This window comes from Eulemur rufifrons, chromosome 8 (assembly GCF_041146395.1).
Source record: "Eulemur rufifrons isolate Redbay chromosome 8, OSU_ERuf_1, whole genome shotgun sequence".
Classification (NCBI taxonomy): domain Eukaryota; kingdom Metazoa; phylum Chordata; class Mammalia; order Primates; family Lemuridae; genus Eulemur; species Eulemur rufifrons.
The window spans coordinates 94,060,617-94,079,463 of NC_090990.1; the positions used below are offsets into that span (position 1 = coordinate 94,060,617).

At 51.3% G+C, this 18,847-nt stretch overlaps 2 protein-coding genes across 3 annotated transcripts in view; one reads left to right on the plus strand and one right to left on the minus strand.

Moving 5' to 3' along the window:
• Positions 1–2,212: 2,212 nt before the first annotated feature.
• Positions 2,213–18,847, minus strand: part of LOC138390738 (carboxyl-terminal PDZ ligand of neuronal nitric oxide synthase protein) — a 283,588-nt gene continuing 266,953 nt past the window's right edge. For both annotated transcript variants that reach the window (XM_069480285.1, XM_069480284.1), the window contains exons 11-12: positions 7,223–7,550; positions 2,213–6,379 (exon numbers count right to left, since the gene is read on the minus strand). In XM_069480285.1, the coding sequence (XP_069336386.1) occupies positions 5,881–6,379; positions 7,223–7,550 (827 nt within the window). In that variant the 3' untranslated portion in view covers positions 2,213–5,880. The remainder of the gene's footprint in view (positions 6,380–7,222; positions 7,551–18,847) is intronic.
• Positions 12,327–14,943, plus strand: SPATA46 (spermatogenesis associated 46). Its single transcript, XM_069478422.1, has 3 exons — positions 12,327–12,429; positions 13,626–13,739; positions 14,417–14,943. The coding sequence occupies exons 1-3, from the start codon at positions 12,327–12,329 to the stop codon at positions 14,941–14,943; spliced, it is 744 nt and encodes a 247-aa protein (XP_069334523.1).

Below are 18,847 nucleotides of genomic sequence, written 5' to 3' on the forward strand. Positions count from 1 at the left end.
CCCAAGATTCAAGTTGAGCAAGGAGGGTTGACGAACAGAATCTACCAGGGAGGTAATGCAACAGGGCCGTCCACACTTGTCCGGAGTTTTCCTGTCCAGCACGGGGGCCATCCCTGGTGGGCTCAGGATAAAGAAGGAACTCAAGCATTTTGCTGAAGCCGCAAGCCCTTCACAGGGCTGGCAGAGTTCACGTCCCTCCAGGTTAGAAGGCCAGGCTGCCCCGTTGACTGGCCTCATGACAGCCTGGACCAGCCCGAAGCACTCCCGGGATAACCACAGAGAGCTGTTAAGTTGCTGTGAGTTGCCCCTGAAGCGGCCGAACACTTGGGAGTGACACAAGCCTAGAAAGGAGAAGTTGGCAAACATGGAAGGATGCTTTAAGGAAGAAGGCAGCTGAGCAGATGGCACCAGGGACAGCTGGGGGGCTAAACATGGTAAAAAAAAAAAAAAAAAAAAAAGTTGCAGTTTGTTGGGAAGTTGCTTTTTGTTTTGGGGTCTTGTGTTTTGGCTTTGGTCTATTCCCAAGAAAAAAACACTGGCCACATTTCCAGCTCTATATAACCAAGATTCCTCAGGCAACTCCCACGAGAGAGAACACAGCCTGGTATTTGTGGTGGTGCTTAAATATTCCCTCAACCTTGCTTCCCTGTCTGTGCTGTTCGTAACCAAGTGGCTCGTTCCACAGGGTAGAGCTTCCCCAGGCTCCCAAGCAGGACTGTTTATCATGGCAGCAGCTGGAGATAAGCTGGTCACAAAGGATCTGTGTCTCAGGAGAGTTGGTCCCTAGATACGGAAAGCAGAGGAATTTTCTCATTAGTGGGAAGTTGGTGGTGGGGACTCTGGGCTTTCATCATGTGCCCCCAGTGCCAATGGCAGCAGGGAGGGGCCTCCTGGAGGCGCAAAGCGCCTGAAGATGCTGTCACTGGACAATGTAGTTTCCAGACTGGATTTCCTTGGGGGAGATGAAAGACATTAAATGCCACCTGCACCTATGAAACTTTCCGGGGGAGGTAGGGAGTCCATCGGCTGGGGCTCTGTGGACGTGGTTGCTTGTTCCCGCTCACAGGGGAGCCAGAGTGGGAGGCTCCATATGGGACGTCCCCCACCTGCCGCGGCCCTGTGAGGAGCACTGCTGAGTGAAGCCCCCAGGACCCTGAGGGCCAGCACCTCAGCGAGAAGCCGTCACTGAGTTCCCACCACAGTGAGGCTGGACTGGGAAACTCTACGGTGTGGGGACAGGAGTGGAGAGAAGATGTGGAGTCCAAGCACAGAGAGTTCTAGAACACTCTCACGATTCACTGACCTCAAAGGGATTCCAAAATTTTAGAGGAGATTGAGATTATCAAGAAGAAATTTTCTGAGTTTGGGGCAGCATCTGAAGTACATTCCTGGATTAGCTAATTCCATAAATTCTGAAGACCGACTGGGGCCCCCACCAGCACACGCACAGGCTTTAGGAATGAAGCGGGTTCCCCGATGGCCTCTGGCTGCCAGTTTCCTTCAGCAAATACTTTAGGCATATTTAGTTCAAAGGAAACGAACACTTTCAGCTGAAATTAACTGCCCCCCCTCCCTTTGGTGCTTCTGCTACACTTTCATATCCCGATGACACTCCCTGCTGGCGTAACGCCCAGGAGGGCAGGCGTGACGGCGTCCTCATCCACTCAGAATGGACGGGGAACCGGGCATCACTTTCCACCAGTTACCACGGTGCCCCAGCACAGCACTTAGCTAACGGTGGGTAGGGGATCGGATATGGTGTCTGAATAAGCGCATCTTTGCCCTCCAGCTTCTAGACCCTCAGCTTACAGCACAACATTTAAAAACATGACATATGCATAACCATTTTTACACTTTAAAAATTTCCCCCAAATTTTTATTTTTATACTAGAATTTTTCATACTTGATCATAGGCAAAGATAACTACTTGGCATGACAGTGGGAAAGAAAGGCATGTTCAAGGCACATTTCACACCTGAACTGCAGAAGCAGACCCTGAAGCCACCCAATGGGAGAGGTTGCCTGAAGAATAGTCACTGGAGCTTACAGTTAAAAGTTGCTACTGTATTTTCAATGCCTTTTCCCATGCATGCAATATGTTGGATTGGTTTTTGTGTTTCTCCTGCCTTTCCTGAACAATAATGCTGCACCCCACCTGCAGAGAAAGTGAGCCGCCTTCGACAATCCTCTTCTAACACCTCCTCTGAGGCTGGGGACTTAGCCTCACGCCCGGGACGCTTCTGACATGGAGCTGTGGAACCCAACCCGTGGCAGAGCCAGGGCTGCAGACAAGAGAGCTGGGCAGAAAGGCCCATTTTCCCCCTATGGAAAAGTGTGTGGCTTCTGAGAAGAGACTAAATGCTCCTTTGCCCTTCCTGTTTCTCCTCCACTTTCTTCCTTTTAAGGAGGTTAAAGGCCTGGCAGATCCTCACTCTGCTGAGTCCTCTAGGTCCTTGATCTGACACTAGCCTGGGGGCAGCGACAGGGCAAGGGGGCTCCAGGCTACATCCTCTCGGTATGTGAGCACAGAGGCTGTCCCAGCCCTGGGAGGTGCCTAAGTCAGCAGCTCTGGGTATTCTGCTGACATTGATGACGACTCACTTTGAGAATCTGACAGAAGCCCTGGCCCCTCTGCAGACAAACATACACACACCAACACGAAGCTTTGGACCCAGGTTAGGAATCAGTGGCCTAGAGGGTGATCCAATGGTCATTCACATTCCCCCCAGCTTTCTCCTGAGGGTCTTACCTATGCACGGGATGTGGATGCCCCCGAAACAGAGACCGCTTGGGCTGGCAGAGGGACATGCTCACAGTGGCCAGTCAGGGCAGTGAACGATGCCACATCCTGAGAAAGCGCATTCCCCACCAAAGGTCCTAGGGTGAAGGTTCCGGTAGTGCCATCGTCCTCACATTTCTACCTCCCTCTCTTCTCACATTTCCAGACTCACAAAGCAAAAGCCAACCATGCCCTCCACCCGACAACTGCCTTGAGGGAACCGACGACTCCCCATCAGTCAGAAGGGGAAAAAGCAAACCAGCAAACCAAACCATTTTATTGTGCAACTTCCTTCTACCAGAAAATTAATAAAAATATAAATATTCTCTCTCTAGATAATCCTCAGAATAGATCTGTAATCTTCCTCCTCCTCCAAACCGGGGCGAACTGTCTTGTTCTTTAAAGGTCGATGGGTTACATACATGTGTGTCTTCCATATCCACACACATAACATCCACAGATACGTTTCCTTCTATGTGAGGGGATACACCATCCTCCTGCCAGGTTCTAGAAGTTCACCTTGTAATCTATAAAGATAAAACTATGTGCTGAATGGAGGGTTACGGTGGGGCTGGAGATTAACGGAGGGACAAAGACCCTTGGCCCCAACCTCCTTATGTGGACACAGAAGATAGGTCCTTCACTCCTCATTACCCTGCCCTCTCAGGGACTGGGCTACGTGCAGGCCAAGTTCCCAGAGAAGCTGGACTCACTAGGAGGGATTTGTGGGGGTGTGGCTGCCATGCTGCAACCACAGGAAGGTCAGACTGTTGAGACAGACATGAAAACCAGGTGGGCTTTAGATGGAGGAGTTGGTCTGAGCCAAGGCCCTCACAGGAGTAGCAGCAGCTGTTCCTGCCGGGCTTTGGGCAGCACTTAGCCCCGAGCACCAGGCATTATCTGCAGCATCTGAGACCAGATGTCAGCCTCAGCCTCCAGAGGTAGCAGCATCAGCCCCTGCAGCAGGAGGATGGCTGGGTTGTAGGCAACTAGCAATTGGAGCGGGGTCCCACAGTGCTTTATTGAGCATCAGGCACAAGAACTCTGGGCTCACTGGACAATGGTCCTGGGACTACCTGCTGGGATCTCTTTGCTTATCCTGGGTCTGAGGACCCACCCTTTAGCAGCAGCCTGGCTGTAGAGCGGAGACAAGGTACCCAAGCAAGCCTGGACCTGCAACATCTGTACCTATAGCTACCATATCACCTGGCCAGAGCCACCCTGGTCTCTGGGGGAGGAACAGCCCCACAGGTGCCAGCTAAGTTTCCTGTCTGAAGAACAAACCTTGCTTCTGGTATGCAAAGCTCACATGAAACTGGGCTTGCTCCCAGGATATGTATTTGGAGGCTCTACCCTCATGCCCAGCTCTGTGTGTTTCGTGATACCTCAACCATTCTGGGAAAACTCACAGGACCCCAAATGCTAGTCCTAAGAACAACTCTCTGACATCAGGGTCAGACATCACATCCTGGGAGTAAGGCAGGATCTATGCATAACAGCCCTGCCCACTCCACCAGGGCCTGCAGGTGGGAGGAAGGGGAGACTCGGCTTTGTGGTGCACGTGTCTTGAAGCCTCACTTTCTGGGGCAGTGGAAGACAAGGTAAAGGGCAGGCCATGGGAGGGCTGGGGCAAGGCTGCACAGCTGTAGAAGCAAGAATGCAGGAAGGTGCCATATCCTAGGGGACCACTGAACCACCCAGTTCTTAGAAGTCAGCGTAGACGTTCTACATGGCAGAGGTGGTAGGTAGGGAGGCAGGGACTTGGTGATGAGATGAACTAGGAAGTGAGCCCTGGATGTCTCAGAGTTCATGGGTGGGAAGCCAAACAACGCACAGAAAAGGGGAGGCCACATGAACCGGACTGCTGCACAGCCTGCTCCAGGGAGGCCTGGGGCTGCAGGAGGCCCCAGCAACTTCAGCACCAGCACAAAGCACTTTCACTTAATTAAAACTACATAACCTCCACAGCTCTTAGCACATTCCAGCCTCTCACCTGCGTCACTTGGCTTGCACACTTACTGTGCCCAGGCCCTAGAATTGCATCGCTTTGGCTGCAGGGCAGCCCCTAAAACGCTGCTCCAATCCCCAATGACTGCTCTTCTCTGTCCTGTCTTCACACTCTTCTCCACTGCTCTGCTCTGGATGGACCATCCTTGAATGTCGACACCACCCCCAAGTTCCTGGGCCTCCCCACAAAACAAGATCAGAACATGCCCTGCTGCCTCTGCAGAGCCTGCCTGGCCCTGTCTTCACACACACAACAAGGGAAGCCCGATCTTTCCTTCCATGCAGGGAGCCCAAGCACAGCCGGTCACGTCATTTCCCCAGGTGCCACTCCCAGACAGGCAGAGGGATCTCATTTTGTATCCTACATCTGACCAGATGGGGGGAAACCTCAGGAACCCTGAGCAACAGGGTCAAAACCTTGGGTGAACTCTCAAGGTCTGGGCCTGGGAAGCATCTTGTTGGGCCCCCACTCCAGGGCAGAGAAAAGATGGCAGACAGGGGCCAGAGCTGTCTTGGGACCAGGAGGAGCCATGGACGGGCTGTGGTCAGGGTGTGCGGCTTTCCAGCCAGGGCCCATCATCAAGCCAAACCCATCAATCCTTGGCCAGCCTTGTTCCCCCCTGAGCCAGGGGCCTCTGGGCCCATCAGGGAAGACAGGGAAGGAACCCGGGCAATGGAGGGTGGTGGGGGGAGGAGTAGGGGAGTAGCCAGCATATGGGAGACAAGCACAGAGGATTCCCACAAGCCCCGTCATCCTGGGCTGGAGGCCCTGCATCCCAGGGGGAAGTGAGGACAAGCCCGGGAGTGGAAGTGCTCCAATGTCCTAGGGCCGCAGCCAACACTGAGAAAAGCCAACAGAAAATCAGGCTCAGGGTTGGCACTAAGTCCTTTGCCATTCTGCAGATAGACTTTCTGAGCAGACTACTCGTGGACTTCCAGCCCTGCAAAATCCCACGTGGGATGACTGGCTCTCTGCTGGTGCCTTGTACAAGGAAGGCAAAGGGCATGGTGGACCTGGGGCAAGGGCCGGCGTGCACAGGGGAGGAGAAAGTGGAGGGAAGAGCGGACGGTGCTCGGCAGAAAAGAGGAGAGGGCTACTCAAAGGACAGCAGGTCTGGGTGAGGGCCCTCATTGTCAGGGCTGGAGGTCCGTGCCTGAGGAGGGGGGCGGCCGTCCTCCCAGGACTTGGCCAGGTTGATGGGGCTCAAGCTGAGTTTGAGGCCATTCCTCTCGATGAGGCCAGGGGAGGAGGCCCTTCTGTGCTCAGTCATCTTCAGCTTGGCTTCATCCTGGCTGTCCTTGTGGATCAGGTCAGGTACTGACAGGGACACCTCTCCATTGGGCAGAGCCTCGGCCTTCTCTTCCATCTCCATGGTGGCCTCTGGCTGTGCAGCGTCTGCTGGGACAGGCTGGGCAATGGGAGGTGAGTCCTGGGGCTGCCCAGGTGACAGCTCTGTCCCATTGTCCAGACTGCTTAGGACAGGCTGCGATGAAATTAGCATGTCCTGGGTGGTCTTCAGGGCCCGAGGGGTTCGCTTTCTGGTTATGGGAGGTGGAGGATCCAGCCGAGGGAATGCTTCTTGCAGGACTGACCTGTAAAGTTGATGACAACAAATGTGTGCTTTAAGGACGATGGTGACGCACCTGTCCATGCTGCATCCTCACTCCTCTAACTCCAGCTGCACTTCCACCTCACCCACCTAAGGAGCACTTTACCCCCTAGGTTCTCGTTCTTGGTTTAGCATGTGGGTCTTAGTTAGCAAAGTGTTGCCTCCAGAGACAGGATAAAGGCCACTGGGGAAGCATGTCATATCAGAACCCATGCAATAAGCCCTGTAAAGGACGTCACCACCTCAGACATACAGGTGTTTAAAACAAGGCCTGGAAAGGACCCGTTGGCACAAGGTGGAGGAGTAGGAGGGCTGCCATGGCAGGCTTTTCCCACCCTGTCTCTGGTGGGCTCTGGCAGGTGCAGGCTTCTCCACAACCGACAGCCTAGGGCAGATGTTCTTGGCTGTGGCCGGGCATTGGAATCCACCTGGGGAGCCACTGGGCAATACTTGGGTTCGAACCCAGCTCTGCCAAATACTAACTTTGTGACCTTAAGCTACTCACTTTACCTCTTTGAACTTGACTTATCTGTGAAACTGAAATGTAATCCACCTCCCAGAGCTCCTGTGAGGGTTAAAATGATGCAACTCAAGTACGTAGCACTGTGGTAAGGACGTCGTGGGTGCTCAATAAACTTCAGCCATGGTCATGGGGGGTGAAGCCAGTGCCCACAAATGGGGCCCCATCCTTCAGATCTTCTCCAAGGACAATCTCTCATCCCTTCCTCAGGGCTGTTGTCCCCTGGAGACACTGCAGTTTGTCCCTGTACCTATTCAAGAGGGTCCCCAGAGCTGCAGGGATGTTGGGGGGCAGGCAGAGACTCACCTCTCATCCTCCAGCCAGGCCCTTGAGGCCACGTCTGCTCCACTGGCCAGCTGGGCCCCTGCGGTCCTGTTGATCTCTGTCACACCCACACTGCCCAGGCTGGAGGGCTCCTTTCTCCGCAGAAAGTCGTTAACTTTGGCCCCCATGGCTTTGCCCAAGTTCTTGAGGTGCTGGCTGCTGCCCACCCGGAGTCCCGGCCCACCAGGCTCCACGGAGCCCAGGGTGGCAGGGCCGGGGGCGGCAGGCCTGGACAAGTGGGGGAAGGAGCGGCTGGCCTGGAGCTTCGGAGTGAGGGCTGCGTTCAAGTTCTCAAACATGCTGTGGTCAACTACGGACAGAGAGGGAAGAGAGAGAAATGGATGAGAGTGGAGCGGGACCTCTGACCATATCATCCAGCTTTTCTTTTCCTTACACTGTACCCGAACTCTTAACTTCATATGGCTTTGGAAATATTCAAGAAAGAGCCAGCAAAGATACTCTTGAACTTTCCAGTACAGTTTTTTTGGATGGTATATAGAACCAGAAATTCTAGTTCTGCCCCACCCAAGTTAATGAATGACTAACCCCAGCTGTAAAAACGCAAACTTATTTCTTTATACCTGCCTCCTTGACTCATGGCTTGACCCCTGTACCCCGGGGTCACCAGGCCCTTGGAAGTAAAGAAGAAATGAGGATGAAGCAATAAAATATGACACTTTTACACTGCTGGGAGCACATGCTGAGCTCTGACTCAGGCAGCGGGACAGAAGCTGGTGGAGGGATGGCAAGCATGCGGCATGGTGCTGGAAGTGCCCCACAGAAAGCACATTTTCCCCATGGAAAACGGGCTGACACTTCCTCATGTGGATGGGGGTGGAACTTGGGAGCGCGGCCAGCTCACGTGCAGAGATGCTGAGCGATGGTTCAGAACCAGTTCCCATCAAGGTACTCGTTGCCAGCGAAGCACGAGGATCTTGACAAACACCAGCTCACTTGATCCTCACAGTAACCCCATGAGGTGAGGCATGGTAAGATACCTACTTATAGATGAAGGAGGGGACTCAACATAATTAAACTGCTATGCCTGAGGTCACACAGCTAATTACTGGTGGAGGTGGAACTAGAACTCAGGTCTTCTAACTCAAAGCTCAGGGTTCTTTCAACTACTTTGTCCTGCCATGGGTTGTAGAACAGCTGTGTCACTATGCCTGGTACCTGGTCCTTCTCTCAGGGATCTTCTTGGGCTTGAACAATTAACTCAAAGAGCTAGGTAAGACCCATTGGATTGTAAAGATTTGCAAGACAGAGGCCATGCTTCATTCATCTTTGTATCTTCAATACCTAGCCTGGGTCTGGTACATAGTAGATGCTCAATAAATACCTTGAATGGCCAAAACCCATTTTGCAGATAGAGAGTTGTAGAGGCCACGATGGTAGCTTCAAGCTTTATTGTTGAAAAGGCTGGAGCTCCAGGCTCTGAGCCACGCCATTCACATACTCTCACCCAGGCACTCTCTCCCTACCTGGAAATCCAGCTTAGTAATCTGGCAGCCAGACCCACTCTGGGGCCTTAGAAACAGGCCTGAGGTTTCTGTCTATACCAACTACCCCTGATGTTCCGTCAGTATGCAGGGGGAGAGGAGACATTTGGTCACTATGTTCCTTTCCTTGTCAGCACCTCTGCTAAGTGTCTGTTCTTGCTAAGCCCTTCCTAAGAGTAAATGAGGTTAGGACATACTTTTTCTTCTATTAAATTTCTGCATAAAGCAGTTCTTTCTGCCCTGCACTGCTATGTCCTGGGCCAAGGGATCATTCTCTTTTTTGTGGTTTCAGCAGTGCTACATGCTCTGGGCCAACTACCTAGGTAAGCCACATTCAGAGGGCCTTTGGGTGGCAGGGAGAGATCATGGGAAAAGTGGAGATCACTCTCTGTGGATGAGGCCCACAGTCTTCACCTCTGTAACTGCCCCTAATCCACATGCAGATGAAAGCACCACTGTGAGCCCGGGGACATGCCAGGGGACTTATGGCATAGCATCCCTGGGATGCAGGGCCCCAGCTGGCTGGGCTCTGGATGCAGACCCCCCCACACTAGCAAGAGCTCCCAGCTGCCCTGCAGCAAGCACGGTCATCAACCCGATGATTGTCCTAAGAGTGTATCTTGCCACATTGTCTACTTTGGCACAATTTGCCTGCCATGTTTTACATCCTTATTTTCTTTAATAATGTAATCCGCAAACTAGCAAAAAAGATTTGGAAACTAAACCATTTAACTATTTTCTCCTAAATCAGAAAGTATATGGCCACTAAGAAACCACGTAAACTACCTGGAGAAGGCAAATCCCCCAGCACCTCCGGTGGTGGTTTCCTTACCGGTCTAAAGTGAATCTTCAGAGCAGACACACTCATTTTTAAAAGTGTAAGCACCAAAAACACCTGTCAAGGTGATTTGTAAATTACCCTATCATTACTTTAAAAACATACTCCTTATAATAAATAACTTTGGATTATGCAGCATGGTGGATTTCCTGTACTTCTTGCCCTCTAACCTTCATAACGTCATAGTCTATAAAAGATACTGAATTCTTAAGTAATCTAAAGATAGTCTATCATACACTGCCTCTACAACTGTCTAAATCTGTCTGTCTCTACAGTAAAACAGTAAGCTCCTTGAGGGGTCACAGCATCTTATGTGTGTGCTTTTTATCTGCTGCAATGCCTAGCTTTGGGTCTTACACAACAGCAGGCATTTAATAAATTAGCTTAATTGAATTTGGATTTTATATGAATTCTTAAAAATTGACTACATGATGGGGCTGACATTGTAGAGAAACTGCTCATAAATCTTTTTCCATTTATAAAAACCACTCAAAAAATCCCTCTACGGTAGGGTTTTGCAGGGCCTTTGAGGTCAGGCCAGGAGAAACTGCTCTTCTCATCAAAGTGGGACTCTGCCTGCGGCTGCCTTCATCCCTGCATTGGAAGGATATCCAATGAGGCCCCTTTCTTGCCAGTGACTCTAATGACCTCCACACTCTGTCCTTTCTGCCTCAGGACTAAAGGCTTGGTGGTTCAGAAAATAATGGTGATGGAGCAGAGAAAGATGACTAGATCCCAGCTGGGTGGTCCTCCCAACAACACCCCCCAACATGCACACACCTGAGCAGAGGAGGATACCTGGGGACGTAAGTCATCCACAAGAAAGAAGATATCTTACCTGTCCGAGAAAGGGGCTCAGAAAGCAGGTGGGAAACAAACAAGAGAAAGACATATTTTACGCAGTGACCAATCACTTTGAGACTGTCACCTCCTGCTGGGCCACTAGCAACAACACATCTAGGGAGGATACAGCATGCAAGACAGAGGTCCTGCAACTAGGATAATTACAAACCCTGGAATGACCAGGTTCCCATACACTTTTTATTAACTAAACCAAAACAGGGTCATATTTTACAAACTCTACAAACAGGCACTGAGAGATTCAGCCTCCCATACTTCCCCCCAATATTTTGAACCCTCTTTATGTTAAGCATAATCTGAAGTTCCTAGCTGGCAGTGGGAGAAATGGGATGTGCCAACGCAGAATGAAATTCTAAGTCCTCTGGTCCTGTGTGCAGCACTCACACGGATGCTACTTTCCACGTGTAAATCGCTAGATTTTACCCAGGAAGATGTGCATCCACTCCAACTTAGAGTCTAAATTAACAACATGGAGAAACAAAGTGGCAAAGAGATTTTCCCAACATCACTCAGGTAGCCAGTGGCCGGGGAGTCAGAAGTCACGCATGCTGAACCCCAGAGCCCACGATCTGTCCCTACATCGCGATGGCCCAATTGAAACTGCCAACACCTTCAAAGTTACCTAAATACATGGCTTCAATTTATATCCCAACACATTCTAACATTCTGAACCAGGCCATGAGGAAGGAACAACAGAAATCAAGTTTTCCCACTGCCCTTCCGGTGTTTACGTATTATGAGTAAAGACAGGCGGCAAGACAACCATGGGCTCTGTGTGCAGACGCCACTCGCACCCTGCTCCCACTAGCGCCACACCACGGCAAAAGGGGCCTGTTGCTATTTCTGGAGTGGGCCACATCTCCCCATGCAGCATAGAAGTATCCACTGTTTAGATCTAAAGCATTGTTTCTAGTTGACATGTGGTGATGATCTAAAAAGGGGAACCTTCAGCTTATCTTCAAAGTGTCACCCTTATTCCACATCCCACTGGTGCGCAAGACCGTTACGTGACAAAAGCAAAGCAGAGAGAAGAGGCAACATTGCCCCTCTGGAGGCCAGAGTCTCCCCAGGAAACTGAGTCACAACGAGCAAAGCGATATCAAGTGAGCCACTCCTTTGTATTTCAGCCACTTGCTGAAAAAAGCACCAGCCACTCAAAAGAATATCTGGTCCCCATTCTTAGGAAATGCATACTGAAGTATTTGGCTATAATAGGATGTAATATTGTAACTTACCTTCAAACAGTTCAGAGAAAAATTAAGCACACACACACATATACCGGGTGGGAGGAAGGGAGGGAAGGAGAAAAGGAACTGATAAAGCAATGGGGTAAAAGATTAATCAGAAAACCTGGATACAGGTATATGGATGTTCTTTATATTGATTTGATTTTTGTAACTTTCAGACATTTGAAATTATTTCCAAAGAAAATGTAAAAAGAGATATTACCTCAACCCCCAAAACAGAAACTAAAATAAAATGACAAAAATATTCCATGGCAGAGGTAGCAAGGTAAAGAAGGAAAGCGGTCAGAGAGGACAGAGGTTTCCATAACTGGGGGGAAAGGCACGGCCACGTCAACACAAAAAAACAAAAAGAGGACAAACAGACGGTGTCAGTATCATCTCTCTGCTAAGCTGTTCCTTCCCTCTGGGTATTCTGAGTGGGGCAGGCCACTGAGGATTGACAGGGCAAAAAAAATCTTTACAATTTTTAATCTTGCTTGCAACTGACTCCATCAGTCTCTCCAAGGGGTGACCTAACTGGCGAGTGGAATCATGTGACCTTGTGATGTCAACTGCACTCAGAATGTTTATCGTCTGGACAACCCAGTCAGCCTCCTGGGAGCAGGTGTGTGATCTCCATGCCCTGCAGTGGTCAGAAGATGGAGAACTTCTCACTCCTCAGCATCTCTGGACCTCGAATCTCCTCCTCTGCCCTGAGCACTTTTCCTGACATTATGTCCTCATGTGCCACCAGCTTGCCAGGTAAACTCTGATGCCACTAGAGCCACAAAGATACAGTTTTTAAAAGAATCTTTTAATTGAGTATTCTACCAGATCAGGTTCCAGGACCACAATTTCGGGAGAAAGTCAAATTACACATGGGGAGAAAATAAATTTTCAAAATGCTGCATTCATGGTAAATAATTCCTGCTGTTTGTTAGTTCTGGCAAAGGAAGAATGGGGGAACATGTGCTGTCAAGTTTTTTCTCCCTAGAGTCTGCATGAAATCTCAAGGCAGTGGTCTGTCTACATAAAGAGCAGGTATTAGTTTTAGCTCTGTTTTGACAAGCTAGAGAATATTCAGACTTAGTAAACCATCAGGAGGAGTCTCAGCATGAGGGTAACTGACAAGCACGTCACAGAATAAAGGTGGACACTCTGAGGACTTGCTATTCTAAGTATCATCCTCAGACCTGCAACACCAGTGTCACCTGGGAGCTTGTTAAAAATGTAGACTCTCAGGCCCCCACTTTAGACCCACTGAATCAGAATCTGTATTTCTAGCAACATCCCCGGGGGATCCATATGCACACTAAAATTTTAGAAGTACTGTTCTCTGGAGTAATTCTCCTAAACACCCACTCACCTATACACATGACATTTATAAATCTGTGTCCCAAATGGAGCACAGCTACTACTCTGGGATTTGAGGCAGGTCAGCTTTTTATCCCAGTGTTAGCAGCTACTCCAGTGTGGGCCATGCAGCAAGGGCCCATATGAACCCTCTCTGATGGTGGGTGGGAGATGTTTTCAACTGGAGGATCAGGCTTCTCATCCTCAAAGGGGCCATGCAGCATTGCTGTGCAGCCCGTGACCAGAGCTCCCTCTCTGCACCCTGGGTCCCAGAGCACCCAGAGGCCTGCAATGCAGAGTGAAGTCATTTATGTGACAAGATGCAGGAAGGCCAGATGAGGAGCAGGCCAGGCAGAGAGGTGTCATTTAAGACTGTGTCTTAAATCCCCCTTTCCAGGGGGGGTCTTTCATAGGCCTGAAGGACACCACCCCATTTGGAATTCCCTAGGGTGTCTGCCTAGCTGGGTTCAAGAGGTCATTGCTTTGCTTCAGCTTTGAGATGTCTTGAAGTGCAGAGGTTGAGCCCCTTGGTATGTCATGGGGCGTCCCAAGAAGAGGACTCCCAACCTTGCTCAGCTTACCAGAGTGTTTCTTCTGTGACCCAGACATTGCAAAGACAGTGCTACCCACTGAGACATCCAGCCCAGCTCAGGCTCTGCCACCCCAGTACCAAAGCAGCGCTCTCCGGCATGGGGTGCACAACACAGTGCTCTCACCAGGTGAGGCCTTCTCCAACTCTGGGCAGGGACGCGTGAGAAGCTGAGGATGGACAGGGGCTGCTCCCCTAAGGGCAGGGTGTCCATAAGCTGGATCAGCACATGCTGCCGTTCACCTGCACCTCCCATCTGGGCCTTCTTCCTTCAGTAGAGACCCGCAGGCCTGCGGAGGCTCTTGCCTCTCCCGTCCTGTCCTGTTCTCAAGCTGGTATACAAGAGCAATTTCTGTCTGAGGGGCTGTGAAGGGATCAGGATGGGCACTGAGGCTGAAATAATGGTCATAACCATTGGTGGTGAAAGAGGGACTGGAGGAGGCCAGTGGTCTGGCTGTCCACTGGGCCACCTGTCTGTGTCTATCCTCAGAGGAGCCAGAGGACAAGGTGTCTCCAGGGAGGCAAGGACCTGACAAATATCAAGGCTTAGTGACAGAAAGGGGCCTCTCCTGCCCAGAGATCCGATGGCCATTTGTACCAATAGAAAACGAAAGCGGCAGGAATGAATGCCCTCACGGCTTGTCCCGGCCCCTCTTCCATGGCTCTCAGAGCCGCAGTCACGGTGGGGTGGAGGGAACCGAGGCCCACCCAGTGCTTGCTTCCTTGTCCTTCTCTGTCTGCCTGCCGCCTCCAGCCAGCTGATCCCTGCCATGACCAGAGGCTCAGACCCAGCCCTTTCCTTTGCAGACTGCACCCCGGGGGACACCCAGAGCGGGGAGCAGCTGAGGCGGAACTGCACCATCTACCGGCCCTGGTTCTCCCCCTACAGCTACTTCGTGTGCACAGACAGAGAGAGCCACCTGGAGGCCTACAGCTTCCCAGAGGTGCAGCGGGACGAGGGCAGGGGGGACAACTGCCTTCCCGAGGACATGGCTGAGAGCATCTGCTCGTCCTCTTCCTCCCCAGAGAACACTTGCCCCCGAGAAGCCACCAAGAAATCCCGGAATGGCCTGCACTCCACAGACTACATCACATCCCAGGATATCATAACGGCCTCCAAGTGGCACCAGACACCGCAGAACGGATACAAGTGCGCAGCCTGCTGCCGCATGTACCCCACCCTGCACTCCCTCAAGAGCCACATCAAGGGGGGCTTCAAGGAGGGCTTCAGCTGCAAGGTGTACTACCGCAAGCTCAAAACTCTCTGGGGCAGGGAGCAGAAGGCCTGGCCCGGGGACAGGCACTCCTCAGGCAGCTGCCAGGCCTTCAAGTAGTCCTGCCGCACACCTCAGGTAAACAGGGGGCGAAGCCTACTTATGTCTCTAGAGAGATGCCAATAAATCAAAGTTAGTCACAGCCTCCTGTCCAGTCTGAGGTCACCCTGCACCACCTGTTGTCCTTGCCGGTACCCGGCCCCCATCCCCTTCAGCTAAATGTTGCCTAGAACACCAGGCCCAATTCCTGGTCCCCTCCTCTCTTTTTAAAATAAAGACAATACCTGAAGAGGGAATATAATTAAAGACAGCGGTCCTCAAAGTGAGCTGCCCAGACCAGCAGTATCAGCGTCCCCTGGGAATTTGTCAGAAATGAAATTCTCAGGCCCTGCTCAGACCTACTGAATCAGAAACTATGGGGGTGGGGGCTTGGCAACCTGTGTTCTAAGCCCCCTCCAGGTGATTCTGATGCAGCTCAAATGTGAGAACCACTGCTCTGGGGTTCTGGCATTTTGGTTGGTTCCCATGTGACCGGTGGTCCCTCCTGGGGAGAAGAGATTGGATGCCCTGTCCTGTTTGCATGGAGAAGAAATCTCTGCAGTTCTTAGATGTTAGATCTGCAGGGACGTTACGCCCTGAGCATAAAGCAGGCAGGGAAGAGGCAAATAGGGCTGAGCCCATCCCCACCACACGCACCACTATCCTACACTTAGAACCGGCGTCTGTGGCTGGAGCAGAACAGAATCACTTTTGACCCAGGGGACATCTTTACATGGCTGCTTTGAGTCATGTCAGAACGGGCAGGTAAACATGTGAAACCACTGCTTCCTGTTACCAAAGAAGGTGTCCAGCAGACAGCCCTGACCCCTACTCATTTCTGAGTGAATTTTACTCTCTGACTCAGGTGAGCATCAGGGATGCAGCGAGAACATCTATTTTTCCCATTATGTGGTTTTTTAAAAAAAGGAGAACTGAGCACTTGCTGGTCCTGCTGTTAGGCCTTATTTACCCTCTTGCTCTGTCCCCTGATGACTCCCTAACTGCCCTTCCACTGCAGCGGGCTTTGCCTTTCAGGGACCCTGTCACCCGCCCTCCCTTAGCCTTTGCCGCCCCCACAGCTTGGCCAGTAGGCGGGGTGGAGGGTCTTAGAAAGTCTTCCTGGAGCCTCGCCCTCTGCTCTAGCAGAGCTGCTCTGCTTACCACTGTGCTGCTAAAATCTCAGCAGAGGGAGAGGGAAGATGGGCTCAAATCCCCATCACATCACATGCCAAGGCCACGCCAGGCCATGCCCCGCCACCCAGCCAGACTCCCAGAGGCCACCTGACCGACAGGCTCTAGCAGGACCAGGAGCCGGGACTTGTGGGTCATGGCCTGTCCACTCCAGGTGAGGCAGTGTCTGGACATCGTTCCCAGGACCTCGTGCCCTGAGGGAGCAGAGGAGTGACTCCGGGCAAGTCCTCTTAGTCCTCACTCCGAGTTACTGCTTCTCTGGAGAAGCCACCTGTGCCCTGAAGGCTCCTCCTTACACAAATGGCTGTGCACATATGTCCCCCGGATGGGGCTCCTGAGCCAGAAAGGAGGGCATATATGGGGTGGCTGAGGGGCAAGGGACCACTCCTGGTCTCACTACCGTCTGGGACAACCAGGAAAGGAACTGGCTCCTGGTCTGGTCTCCCGCCCTCTTCTCTAGGGCATCTGTATCCCAGGCATGGAGCACATCAAAAGAGGGGAAGCAATGAGGCCAGGACCAAGCCCAGCATCACAGCATGTGCCCAGGGTGCCAGGCAGGTGTTCATGGGTAGTGTCCTCTCCCTAAAGACAAGGTGCTTCCACATGTCCCATTTAATGCAGGACCATTATAACACCCTGGATCTTCTCAGTGCAGAGCTGAGTAAAGTTTCAGCACAGCAGGAGAAAGAACCCAGCAAACAATTGTACTGGCCAGCACAGGAGCAGGTGGGAGGAAGCCAACTAAATGGTACACTGAGCTGTACCCTGGGTCACTGCCAGGCACTCTCTGCTGGGTGCTTTTAAAATCCTATCTCATTCACTCTCTTAATAGCTTCATGTGGCATGCACTGTCCCCATTTTACAGGTGAGAATATAAAGCTCAGTTCAGTTCACTCGGCCAGGAAAGAACAGAGGCACGTGAACCTGGCATACAGAACCTTCCATCTTTCCTTCTGGCCTGGACCTGACAACCCCTCTTCCCTCAAAATGGCTCAAAGTTCCAGCCAAAAGGATCTGGCTTCTGCGCAGTCTGTTCTGTAAGATCCTGCAGCTCATTTCTCTGATCCTCCCTCCTTTGCCAGCTTCCTCCTCCCTTTCATCTCTGCTCGTTGCAGGGGAGCCCACACTCCTGTGAGTCAGGCTCCTCTGCTGCGCGCTGTGCTGCAATGACAACATAATCCTTCCAGGTAGGGAAGGGGAGGAGCCTGTCTTGCCCCGGAGTAGGGACATTTCTGGAATGGGCCCACTCACATCCCTACCAACTACATGTTTTAGACATTTATTTACGGAGTCAGTGAAATTGTGTAATCTTGATCATCCTAGTTAGACTGGAAAACAGCTACGATGTAGCACTTTTTCAAGCACGCAAAACTTGCTACTGCCCACATAGTCTAATGATTTGGAGTTTGAAAAAATCTGCGGTCTGGAGAGTCTGCAACATGGGTATAGAACCCAAGTTTCCCAACGATAGCACTCCCGATATTTGGGGCTGGATAATTCTCTGTTGTAGGGGGGCTGTCCTGTGTACCACAGGCTATTTAGTAATGCCAGTAGCATTTTGGCAACCAAATATGTCTCCAGACATTGTCAAATGTCCCCTGGGGCAGCAAAATCATCCCTGGTTGAGAATCACTGATATAATCTGATCCTATAAGGTGGTCTATGCAAACTACACATGGAGCCGCCACCACCTTCCTTCAGAGAACATGTGAATTCTGTCCAAACCCCACACCCTACAGAACCATGTCACAGAATAGATGCTGCTGCCTGGCTGGGGAAGAAGGGAGGAAGTGAGGGGGAGAGAAGGATCAGGTGGAACAGAGGAAGCAAGAAAAGACAATGAAAAAGCTTGTAGAAATAAGAAAGGTTTATTTAGCAAAAGCCACTAGACTAGTGACAACATCCAGAGAGTAAGTGCACTTACATTAATAGAATCTTTTCCCAGAGATTGGACCCAACAGAGTTAATGACATAACAGTTTTAGGAAGTAGAGGGCTGGGGGTGGGGAAAGGAGGAAGCAGTCAAGCAAAGAGGAAATTAAAGGAATACAACTCCTAAACAAGGTCAGTGGAGAGAAATGAGGCTAGGCAGAGGTTTCACAGATAGCATTGATATAAGCAGGAACATAAGGAATATAATTTTCAATCCCAATATACAGTCCATCCTGTGTAGAGAAACTGTTCCCTGGCTCCATAACCGCGAGAGCCTCCTGTGCCCGAGAGTCTGCCGGCACCTGGGGCAAGCTGGAGCAGGTTGGGACAGGCACCAGTAAGGTAGGGGCCCCAGGTGTCCACTGTCCTCCATGTAGGGCAGAGTAGAAGGATGAAAAAGAGGCAGGTGGAGCTGAGTTAGCAGAGCAAGCAGCAAGGAGGGAGGAGGACAGGGTGCCACCGCTGGGAAATCAGGTCTGCAACATTCCCCTTCCTGCCCAGTTGGTGCTGACGGAAGGTTGGTGGCTGGTAACCCTTCAAGGATCCTAGATCTGTCCTTTGTCTCCCATCTCCACACACCAAGTATGCGCTGGTTTGGGACACAGTGGGGAGGATGCCAGCACACAAACCAGCGCTCCAGAAAGGGCCTGAACTGGGGAAAGGTTGGGGTCGAGGCAGGTGGAAACCACCAGGGAACACCCAAAGGGCATGAGTCTTAAATGGGCCACAAGGTCAGTGAACAGATAACTAGTTTCTCTAATTCTTTAATCTCTCCATTTCCTTTCTTCCTTATCTGCTCAAGC

Excerpts from the sequence above, each read along its gene's own strand:
- SPATA46 (XM_069478422.1), top strand. The coding sequence starts at position 12,327 with ATGGAGAACTTCTCACTCCTCAGCATCTCTGGACCTCGAATCTCCTCC. Across the intron at positions 12,430-13,625 it reads ATGTGCCACCAGCTTGCCAG|ACATTGCAAAGACAGTGCTA; the intron begins GTAAACTCTGAT and ends TCTGTGACCCAG. Across the intron at positions 13,740-14,416 it reads CAACACAGTGCTCTCACCAG|ACTGCACCCCGGGGGACACC; the intron begins GTGAGGCCTTCT and ends TTTCCTTTGCAG.